At 46.6% G+C, this 11,333-nt stretch overlaps 1 protein-coding gene across 1 annotated transcript; it reads right to left on the reverse strand.

Annotated features, from left to right (window-relative positions):
* Positions 1-624: 624 nt before the first annotated feature.
* Star (steroidogenic acute regulatory protein) lies at positions 625-7,072 on the reverse strand. The gene is made up of 7 exons (XM_027395365.2): positions 6,745-7,072; positions 5,800-5,910; positions 5,421-5,548; positions 3,918-4,076; positions 3,608-3,792; positions 3,121-3,214; positions 625-2,083 (listed from the first exon to the last, which is right to left on the reverse strand). Exons 1-7 carry the CDS (start codon positions 6,806-6,808, stop codon positions 1,985-1,987), a joined length of 840 nt encoding a protein of 279 aa, XP_027251166.1. The 5' UTR covers positions 6,809-7,072; the 3' UTR covers positions 625-1,984.
* Positions 7,073-11,333: the final 4,261 nt, after the last annotated feature.

Genomic DNA, 11,333 nt, shown 5'->3' on the forward strand with positions numbered 1-11,333 from the left:
TCAGTTGTTAAATCCTAAGACCTCAATACATAAGTGTTCCCACTGTTGCTTTGCTCATAAATAAGCTAGAATTTTTTGCAAAAGATGGAAATTACCAATACTAAGACTGTAAAGGACAGAAAAATGGGCTGGCAAGATGGCATGCAGATAAAAGTGCTTGCTGCCTGCTCTGACAGTGAAAAGCTTTAGTCGTAATAGTTGTTTTCATCCTTAACACATTCAACAAAGGGATTCCAGTATGTTCCCGTATACATGTGTTTATGTAAAGGTTTTCAGTATGGGTGAGGGCAAGCGAGTGGAGAAATGGAAGTTCTGTAGAATTGCTTTTTCAGTTCCCTCCTGCCACATTTATGTGGGTTCCAAGAGTCAAACGTGAGTCATCAGGCTTGGTGGCAAACACTTTTACACACTGAGTCATTTTGTTAGTCCCCAACTCAAATCTTTAAAGCATAATTCCTCCAAATCATGGAACAGGAATTTATCACTGTATTGCCTTCTAGCTATTCTCTTTTCCCAAATGATAATATTTTAAGCTTTTCAAACAAGGAAGTTGCTAGCTCTGAGCCAAACTGACATCTTTCTAGCCTGTTTATTACTAGCTAACCTCATAAACAATAGACATAGTCATTTTATCTTAGCATTTATTGGTCAGGATTTCTTATTTGATATTATCCTTTTAATTAAGTAAGTGAAAACCCTGTTATAACCTTCCTCTTTTAGTGCTATTAATCTTAACTGATAGCTCTGAAGAGTTCTGCTTTTGTTATGAAATGGTGTCACAGTGGTTCAAGCTTGTCTGGAGCATAGGGCAGTTTACTTGTGCTATCATTTGGAGTGTTGAGATTCCAGCTGTAGAGCCATGGTACCTGACTAGAGGTTGTTGTGCTTTTTGGGTTTTGTTTTTTTTAATGATTATGCATGTTCAACCTGTGTGTACCATGTTATGTGTGTGTCTGGTGCCCACAGAAGAGGATATCAGATTCCCTGGGTCTGCAATTACAGTTGTGAGCGCTGGGAACTGAACCTGGATCCCCTAGAAGAGCAGCCAGTGCTCCAACTGTTGAGTCATGTCTCCAACCCATTTTTGTGTTCTTGAGACAGGGTCTCACCGTGTAGCTCTGGCTATCTTATGTAGACCAGGCTGGCCTCAGTGTTAGAGATCCACCTGTTTGTGTTGCCTAAGTGCTGGGATTAAAGACATGTGCCATCACAGTGGCTTTTGGCTAGAGTTCTTTAAGAACCAATTTAGAGTTGTGTTCGTTATAAAATTGCATGTTTAGGAAAGAGTCTAAACAATCAAGTGATAAATGTGAAGTTTTGTTCCCTCTAATGAACTAGGAAATTGGAACCCACAGTCTTGGTCAAGAGCTCTAATGAAGCGGTGGCTCCCAGGACAGATTCTGTGGCGTAGGACTTGACAAGTACAGGCTGAAATTTGCATGTATGGTGCTTTATTGTGATGGAATAAGTAGGGAAAACCAATGTAATAATTAGTTTCCTTCCTCCTTAGAGAGAACTTGGCATATACTCTGGAAGGGTTTGTTTGTGAGGAGTTTGACGTTCTGGGCCTTTTATGGAGGAGCAGAAGGTCACTGGAGTCCCCTGGGGAAACCTTGCTATGTGCACACACTGCTTCAGTCAGTGGCTTTGAGCTCAGAAGACAACAGTTCCTTGTCACGTCAGCTACTGGCATTTTGAGTAGGGTGTTTTAGGTGAGCATATTCAGGCCTAGATAAAAGGTTTAACAGATGTCTATCTCTTAGCTCCACTTCACAGCTAATCAGTGAGAGACTGAGGTCTCTTCCTCTCAGCCTCATTTCTAATTTCCTGATGGTCATTTTTCACCAGTCAGTCCTAGTGTCTGATAACTACTACCCCTCCCATAGTCATCAACTGAAGATTTTAAACAGACTTGCAGTCTTCCTTCGGGAGGCTGCTGATGGCATGCAGGTTGATGTAGTGGGTACAGCCTTTAACACCGGCCTCAGGCAGAGCTGGACTCCAGGCGCTTGCGCAGGTGGTTGGCAAACTCCATCTGGGTTTGTGATAAGACCTGGTTGATGATGGTTTTCGGCAGCCACCCCTGGAGCAGACGAGAGTATTGGTATCTTGTTTGTTGAGACAGGGTTTCTCTGTGTAACAGCACTGTCTGCCCTGGATCTTGCTTTATAGACCAGGCTGGCCTCGAACTCAAGAGATCCACCTGCCTCTGCCTATCAAAGTGAGAGACTAGAAGGCGTGCGCCAACACCCAGTGAGTGTTGGTATCTTGTGGAAACTGTTCTACTCCTGTACCCTAACACAGGCAGGAAGACCAAGGGCTTGGTCTTTCTGTTTAGAGGTGCAACCTTGGTTGCCTGATTTCTAGCTGTGTGACCCTGAGAAATCTGTATCCCCTTTCTCATCATCTCCCTCTGAGCCTAAGATAATCTCTTTCTAAAAGGCCATATTTATACATAAAACTGATTCTTTTTTAACCATTTCACTAGGTCCTAGAATCTCAAATGTGTGATCTTCCTACCTCTGCCTTTATAAGTACTAAAATTTTAGATATTGCACCCAGCTTTTTAGATGGGGTAAGAGGAAGCCTTAGCAAGCTTATACAATGGTAAAATAGCAGGCCATAAGTCCATTGCCTATTCATCAGCCTGTGATTCTATCAAAATGTAAGAAGAAGGCTGGCAAGATGGCTTGGTGCATCCAAGTGCTTGCTTCACAGGCCTGGCATCTGAGTTAAATTATTGGAACCCATGTAAAGGAGGAAGGAGAATCCCAAGTCAACAGTGTCCTATGACCTCTACATTGAGCTCCTTCATTCACACATATACATCATGCACACACACACACAACAATGAACTGTTTTAAAAGTCAAGAAACTTTAATCCCAGCACTCAGGAGGCAGAGGCAGGCGGATCTCTGAGTTCGAGACCAGCCTGGTCTACAAGTGCTAGTTCCAGGACAGCCTCCAAAGCCACAGAGAAACACTGCCTCAATCCCCCCTCTCCCCCCCCCCCCCCGCAAAAAAAGTCAAGAAAAATGCAAGAGGATAATTTCTCCTCTATGTTGGGAGACAAGAGCATATTTTTGTTACTATTCCAAGGCCATCTCCCATGCCCCTCACCTTGAGGTCAATACTGAGCAGCCAAGTGAATTTAGTCTTCGAGGGACTTCCAGCCAATGGGTGAAGCACCATACAGGTGGGACCGTGTTCAGCTCTGGGAAACAAAGAGCAGTCAAGACAGGAAGACAAGATAGGTGACACCAGTACATTGCTAGAGTCCCTTGTATTTTAAATTTCATGAGGGTGTACTTCACCAAAAGTACCATCTAACAGTTGGCATGGCTACCAGCTCATGAGAACATGCTGGTTGGAGCTGCAGGCCTCCTGCTATGCTCCTGGTTGTTAGAACACAGAGGAGCCTGCTCCTTGCTTTGGAAAATTAAGATTCTTAGAAGTTCCTAGGAGGGTCAGAACAGACCAACTGGCTGTTGAAGTGGGGATGCTCTGGCCATACTTCGTTGCTAAAGCTGAGAGTGGCTAAGAATTGGTTTCTTGGAAATGGAGATCCAGATTATGACTGCAGTTTTGAAACTGCTGCCAGTTTTACCTGATAACACCACTTTGTTCAGGCATCTCCCCAAAATGTGTGGCTATGCCTGCCAACACACAGGTGGAGCCTCTGCGCTTGGCACAGCGCACGCTCACAAAGTCACGGGGTCCCACCAGGTTTCCTGCTGCTGCTGCAGCCAGCTCATGGGTGATGACTGTGTCTTTCCCAATCTTTTGCAGGACCTAATACAAGGGAATCAGAGTCAGGACTCAGTGTTGTAAGCACCCATAGTTTGGGATGCCTTTGGCCTGACTCTTAGACTGCATTCTCTTGGGTCCCTGCCACCCACACCTGGGCTTTTCCTCACCTTGATCTCCTTGACATTTGGGTTCCACTCTCCCATTGCCTCCATGCGGTCCACAAGTTCTTCATAGAGTCTGTCCATGGGCTGGTCTACCACTACCTCCAACCGAAATACCTTGCCCACATCTGGGACTACTTTGCTTAGCACTTTATCCCCGTTTTCCTGTTAGGGACAAAAGAGAGCCACAAGGATAAGGGTAGAGAAAATCACCTGTAGTTTAGGTCTTAGACAGTACTAGGAAAAGGACCAGCAAGTCTAAGGTGAGTGAGCATTAGGGACCTGGCTCTATCTGATGATAGAGATAGGGATCTGGCTCTAGCTGCTGCCCCAAGCCTTGTATATCCACTCACCACTGTCTGTTCTTAGTGATGGATGTCGATAGCATGGAATGCTCCAACGGAAATGACACATACTTCAAAGCTCAACAAGTCTAAAGACAGACCTGGAGTGTAAAACGTTTGGTCTTCAACAAGCCAATCATATAGACAGAACATTGGGGTTGTTTGTTCGTCTTCAGAAGAATGTGGGGCCAGAAAGTTTCAATGATTTGCCCAGGAACCCTTAGCAAAAAGCAGTGCTGAGCCTGGATCCCAGATTTTTTGACTCCTAAACTATTAGTCTGTTATTTCCACTACATACCAAGATGTTTTATCTGAACTTTGGGTGATGAATCATGTGTAAACTTCTGCTGGAGATACGGCCACCAAAGTTGAGCTAATAGTAGAGCTACTGGTTTTAACATAAGTCTTGTTACTGGCTCACAGTGAGGGGTACAGCATTCAGGTCAGGACTTCAAATAATACTGGGACACTTTTGTATGCTCCAGCAATTTGGCAGGATTAGCCCATATTACCCCTGCATGTTCATCTACAGGGCGGGCTGCACAGTAAAGAATACACTCTAGATTGTAAGGGTTTCAGTACTGGGTAATGTGTCCTCCAATGCACATGGAGTCTCCATAGTGTATGGTTTCTATTAGATGAACGTACAGGGTTCAGAGGTCAGTTAAAAAATAAGAACTGTCTCTCAATCAGCTCTTATGGAGAGACGGTTATCTGAGAACATATTGTTTGCTTCTTTGTTTTGAGACAGGGTTTGAGACTGGCCTGGAACTTGCTACTTAGACCAGCATGGCCTCAAACTCCCAGAGATTCCCCCATGCCTCTGGTTCCTGAGTGCTGAGATTAAAGTTGTGCACCTTCACCCCAACCTGGGAATATGATATTTACTTTTTGTAATTTATTTTTATTTTATGTACATTGGTGTTTTGCCTGTATGCATGTCTGTGTGAGGCTGTCAGATCGTGGAGTTACAGACAACTGTAAGCTGCCATGTGGGTACTTGGAATTGAACCTGGGTCCTCAAGAATATATTCCTAGAAGCGCTCTCAAAATAAAACTGCTTGGCTGCTTATTAACCATGAATGAAGTAGGAATCCCAGTAGGCATTGAACATGGCAGTGGGACAATGACTAGCTCTGGGTTTCTCACAGCCACCCTTACTTACCTGCTGGTTCTCCTTCTTCCAGCCTTCCTGGTTGCTGAGGATGCCCAAGGCCTTCTGCATAGCAACCTCTCCCTGATGGATATAGGACAGCTCCTGCTCACTGTAGAGGGCCACTTCCAGCTGAGAACCTGTGTCCATAGCCACAGAAAGAAAGAAAATGTCTTTCCAGTGTCCTAGCAGATGGATCCCCAGCTCTTATTCCTTTGCCTTCTAAATGTGCTCAGTCCTCACAAGAGACAGGATCAAAGGCAAAGGGTCCTGTCTGAAGGTCAAGGTAGACACAGGAGTTGGGTAGCCACAGACAGAGAACAGGCCTCATGAGCAACATTTGCATCCTAAGACCCATCACTGCCAGCAGCTCAGAAGCCCCAACATTTACCAAGCAGAGAACTCCGACGCCGAACCTGACTGATCCATCCAGGGCTGGAGTCTCCCAGTGTTCTTCGGTTCAGCTCCTGGCCAATGGCCAGCACAGCTTGGTGCCTCAGTCCTGCAGAGGGAAGGAAACATTTGCCAAGGAACTAGAAAGTCCCTTAGTGCGAGGCCGTCCAGTCCACTCATCACAGAGGAGCAAAGTGGCTCAGAAACAGATGCCAGCAGGGACCTGAACTAGAGCCACATCTGTAAGTCCAAGTTCAGTATTAAGCTTCCTCCAGCACTTCCAGAGCCCAGAAATCTCTTTTCCATCTTGGAAAATAAGGGTAGACTGGTCAAACCTGGCCCTACTTGGACACAGTTTACCTGGGTGTGCTGTAAACTAGAAAAAGGTTACTCAGTAGGTCACTGGATATGGAGTAGGATACGTTTGTCTCCTGAAGGTTACCCCCATTACCAAGATCTGCCTGTTGGCTATACAGTGAAAAGAGCCCCCCATTCTGCCTTGTTCTTCTGCTTCCCAACATTTCTGTCTTTTTTCTTATGCTGATCTTCCCAGTGTCTTTGGCTTGCCAGACACTGCTTCTTAGAGTCAAGGCTGGCTTCTGCATTTCTCTACCACTGTGGCAAAGACTTGCCTGGGACCTTTGGTATAGACCTGGTCCAATCCCAAAAGAAGGCAATGTCAGTTCTAGCTCCAGAATACGTGGGGTCCTAGAGCAGAGGCCAGAAATTACGGGGTTTGGGTGAGATATGGCATCTTACTATCCAGCCTAATTTTTCAGGTAAAAAACTGAGGTCCAGAGGGGAAAAGATTTACCCAGGCTCACTCAGTAAGAGATACAAGTGGGACCCAAGCCTAGGTGGCCTGTCCCTCATCCAAGATCTTTCCCACAAAACCATATTGCCTGGAGGCTCCTGGCAAGCTCTCATGCCCCCAGAGACTCACCTTTCATGTTCCGCATATGTCTGTAGGAGCTTCCAGCACATAGCTTAAACGTGGCTAGTAACATGCTCTCCTGGCAGATGTGGCAGTACTGCAATTGTGGCTGCCTCAAGGATTTGTTCTTCCTGAGCCACTCAAGGTCTTGCAGCTGCGGCTTGAGTCAAGTGCTCTGCCTTAAATGCTTCCAGCGGAAGGCTGTGCATCATCACTTGGAGATAAAAAAGCCATCAGTCACTGTACAGAGGGTCAAGGATGGAGTGATTGCCTCATACTGCGGTGTTGGCCAAGGTGGGAGGGGGCAGAATGCGTAGAAGGGAGTGGAGAGGGCCAGGCTCAGTAGATGGGGGGGGGGGAGAGGCCATTGAGATGGGGCAGTTGGACAGAAGGCATACAGCTTCTCCAAAGATTTAAATGTAAACTTTAAGGCCTGTCCTCAGGCTCCTCAGCATTCACTTAGATGTCCACTAACTGAGGTGGATCACCTCTGTTCAGAAACACCGGCTGAGAGTGAGCCAGGGTAAAAGAACCAAAGAGGAGTAAGTTAACACTACAAGACAAGAGCCAGGTATGGTGGTGTACACCTTAATGCCAGCACTCTGAGGCAGAGGAAAGTAGATTTCTGAGTTCGAGGCCAGCATCGTCTATATAGTAAGTTTCAGAACAGCCAAGGCTACTAGAAAGACACTATATAAAACTAAATAAATAAAAATATAAAAAAGCTGCAAGACTATCTATCAGTTAGGCCTGCTACAGGACTTGGCCTGTGCAGATCTGCAGAAAGGTGGGAAAGACAAATACTTGGACATCTACTCCCCATCAGTTTTTGCAAGTAGGGGATCCTGTGGTACTGGGCCGCAAAGACCCATGGAGCCTTTGAAGTGCCTCAGATGTGCCAGGCAGGGGAAAAAACTTCAGGTCCCAGTACTGCTTTGCCAAGACCTCTTCCTTGCAAAGGCAATTTGAGGATGCTTCTAAGCCAATTTCCTATAGCTATAATGTTGCCAATAGTCTCATTAGATTTGCCCTGCCCCCAACCCTGCAGCCCACATTTGATCTCTGTATCCTGTTACTACTGTCCTGACTCAGAACAAGACCCACCGTAACTACTACTTTTCGGCCAGTGTTCATTTTTGTCTGCCCCAGCTTTCTAGTAGTTTGTCCCTGATGCTAACCCTCCCCCAATCAGTGCCCCTGGAAAGGTATAACCCAGTGCTTGATCCATGTGTACCTATCCTGTTGTTTTAAGATGGAGTGTCTAACCTGGGCTGTCCTGAAACTTAAGTAGCTGAGATGAGCCTTGAAATCCCAATTTTCCTGCCTCTGACACCCAAGTCCTGGGATTACAGGCATGTGCTGCCATACCCCCCACCCTCCTTTCTATGGGATTACATCCCAGACACAGGTACTGCTTCCTTCTCCAACCCTGTTGCTTGGCTCCAGCACTCAGTTCTTATGAGGACAGAGTGAATTCCTACTCCTCCATCAAGACACTGCTTAGGGAAGCATCAAGGGGCACAGGCACATTTTTGGCTCAGGAAACCTGCCTGTAAGTGCTGCTTCTGGCCCTCAGTGAGTCCCAGGAAGACAGAGGCTTATTCCTCTGCAGCCTGTGCCTAAGCGGAGGGGGTGCTGGCAGGCTTGGCTGCCCTAGCTTTCCCCTACCCATTGCTTGGGACACGTGTAACCCCGGATACACGTGGACCTGCCTTCAGAGAAGGTGCTAGAGAGTTGGGAGGGGGTCGTGTGGGACAGGCCATTCAGATAATGTTCAAGGCCCTGCTATTGCCATTTTGTGGAGAATTATGGCATTCCGAGGAAGGAGGGGCAGTGTGGGCAGACTGGAACACTGAAGCATACAGCTGTTGCTGATGTCAGAGGCTGGCTGCCATTGACTCAGGGAGGGTGTGTTGAGTGACCTCCCCCAGGGCCAAGGCTTGCCTTCCCTGTCCTTTCCAGGCCGAATGACTGCTTAACTCTTGCTGTTCCTCTGAGCTAAGAGGTCAAGAAAGGTCTAGGAATGTCCTCTGATTCTGAATACCTAAATCTGGCTTTCCCTCCTACATGAAGGAGACTGGACAGACAGAGCAGGTTGGGAGAGGGACAAGGTTTTGGAACAGAAAAGGGAACTCCATTAACTACCCAACCAGCCTATACTGAATATCTCCCGTCTGAGTCTACAATTACGACCCTGTGAGTATGACTACAACTCACAGAGACTCAAAGGTGTACTCTGTCAGTACAGGGAGGAAGGGGTGCCACCCAGAAATCCTCCTGCCTCTACCTCCCTAAGTGCTGAGATTAAAGGAAGGGGTGGGTCATCCCTGTTCAGTACTTTCGTTTCTCCCTCCCTGCCTGCCCCCTCAAGTTCTGGGATTAAAGGCTAGTCCTACCATGTCCAGCTTTTTGGGGGTGGGTGGGTGGGGACTATTTCTTTAAAATTTTACTTTGTATTTGCCCTCAATGCATTTCTGCATACCATTTGTGAGCCAGGTGCCCATGGAGGCCCAAAGAAGGCATCAGGGATCTCTGGAATTGGAGTTAACAGTAGTGAATTGCAATGTGGGTGCTAGGAACCACACTGGAAAAAAGCAGCCAGTGCTCTTAACCACTGAACCTGAGCCATCCCTCCAGGCCCTCTTTAAAACAAACTGGGAGTTGACTCTGTTGTGGAGACTGGCCCTGCCTTGGCTTCCCTAGTAGCTAGAGCTCAGGTGCACACACTCACTTAGCCCAAAATTTGATTATAGGCCACTTGGTAAATGTAAGACCTAATTGAGCAGAGAAAAGCAAACACCCACAAAACCACCTTTTGTTTCCAATAGAAAAGGACTCCAGGGAGTGGCCACATGCCAAGGTGATGGGTGGAAAGTGCAGACCAGTTCCCTGGAAGGCAGCTGGGAGAGCAGGCAAGAGCCCTAGCTCTCTGTGACCCAGGTTTCTCGAGATGTTTTCTCAGACACTCTGACACAAATTCTTTACACCTGTGGCCACTGCTAAGGCCGTCCTAGGAGAACATGTCTGTGTAATTACTCACCTCCTGATTGCTCAGTGCCCCCCGGCTGTCCTCACCTTTTCCTGCACTACTGGTCCCCGACGTGTCCGAGTGAACCTGAACTGACACCCATTTCTGTCTTTTTTTTGGTTTGTTTTCTCTGTGTAACAGCCCTGGCTGTCCTGGAACTCAGAGATCCACCCGCCAAATCCTGGGATTAAGGCATGTGTTGCCACCACCCCGCTCATTTACCGGTATCAATCTAACCTTCAACAGGTTTACAGTGATACCTAGTATTTCAAGCATCATTCAGATATTTGGGCTACAGCTTGGAGCAGACAGAAAATCCCACTCTTCTGCTTGGTTTGGTTTGGTTCAGACAGGGTCTGTGTAGTCTTAGAACTCTCTATGTGACCAGAGGTCCTCCTGTCTTTACCTCCCAAGTGCTGGGATTAAAGTGGGCACCAGCACCCATGGCTTTTCCTTTTTTTTAAAAGACAGGGACTCATGTAGCCCAGGTTGGCTTCCAATTCACATTGTAGCAGAGGTTGGCTTTAAATACACGACCTCCCTGCCTCTCAGTCTTCCATGTGTTGGGATTATAGACCTATGTCTACACACTCAGAAATCCCAGTCTTAGGCATTTACTCTGGGGTTCAGACAGTAAATAATGACAACTTTTGTCAGCCATCAATGGTCATCAGGGTAAAAAAATGAAGCCGGAAGGGAAGATCTCATTTCTCCTCTGAAAGCAGCTGCCCCAATTGGTAGGAACTTTTAATATGAACTGGAATTGCTCCTGCAGTATAATAGAAGTGTACCTACAGTGGTCATTGGTCAAGGAACCAGATTTCTGTGTGTACACAGGGAGAGGTAGTGGAAGCAAGCCCCCAAGCTGAGCAATCTGGGATAAGAGGAAGGAAGCAGTCCAAACAGTTTAACTTTTAGGTTCAATTCCAGACTGCTACATGACATAGATCAGAAACAATACATCACACAGGACTGAACCTTGCAAAGAACATAGATTCAAGGAGCAACTCGTCTTTTTGTTTCTGTTTTGTTTTTTGAGACAGGGTTTCCTCTGTGCAGCTTTGGAGGCTGTCCTAGCACTCGCTCTGGAGACCAGGCTGGCTTCGAACTCACAAATATCCGCCTGCCTCTGCCTCCCGAGTGCTGGGATTAATGGTGTGTGCCACCAATGCCTGGCATAACTAGTCTTTTATCACATTGGAAATGTCTGCTGTTGAAGTAAGTGACCTACAGCTCTTGAAGGTGCCAAATGTTCTAGAAATGCAAAGAGCAATTGAATAGTCACTCTACTATCCCTGTACTTAGATATATGATATGAACATTGCACATTCTTTTTTTGCTTATTTTTTGAGACAGAGTTTCTTTGTGTAGCCTTGGCTGTCCTGGAATTCACTGTGTAGGTCAGGCTGGTTTCCCGCTCAACAGAGATCCGCCTGCCTCTGTCTCCACTGTCTGGCACCCACCACCACATGGCACGAGCCTTGCACATTCTAAACACTATTACTGAGCTACACCCTCAATCCAAGGACAATTTCTTTGAAAAGTATCTACTGTAAAACCAACCCCAAAA

Source organism: Cricetulus griseus, assembly GCF_003668045.3.
Source record: "Cricetulus griseus strain 17A/GY chromosome 1 unlocalized genomic scaffold, alternate assembly CriGri-PICRH-1.0 chr1_1, whole genome shotgun sequence".
NCBI classification, from domain to species: Eukaryota; Metazoa; Chordata; class Mammalia; order Rodentia; family Cricetidae; genus Cricetulus; species Cricetulus griseus.

Bases quoted from the DNA above. Each gene is read 5' to 3' on its own strand.
- Star (XM_027395365.2), bottom strand. From the start codon at position 6,808: ATGTTACTAGCCACGTTTAAGCTATGTGCTGGAAGCTCCTACAGACAT. The intron at 5,549-5,799 runs GTAAATGTTGGG...CTATGGACACAG, and splicing joins GCGTCGGAGTTCTCTGCTTG to GTTCTCAGCTGGAAGTGGCC. The intron at 2,084-3,120 runs GTGAGGGGCATG...CGTCTGCTCCAG, and splicing joins TGCTCAGTATTGACCTCAAG to GGGTGGCTGCCGAAAACCAT.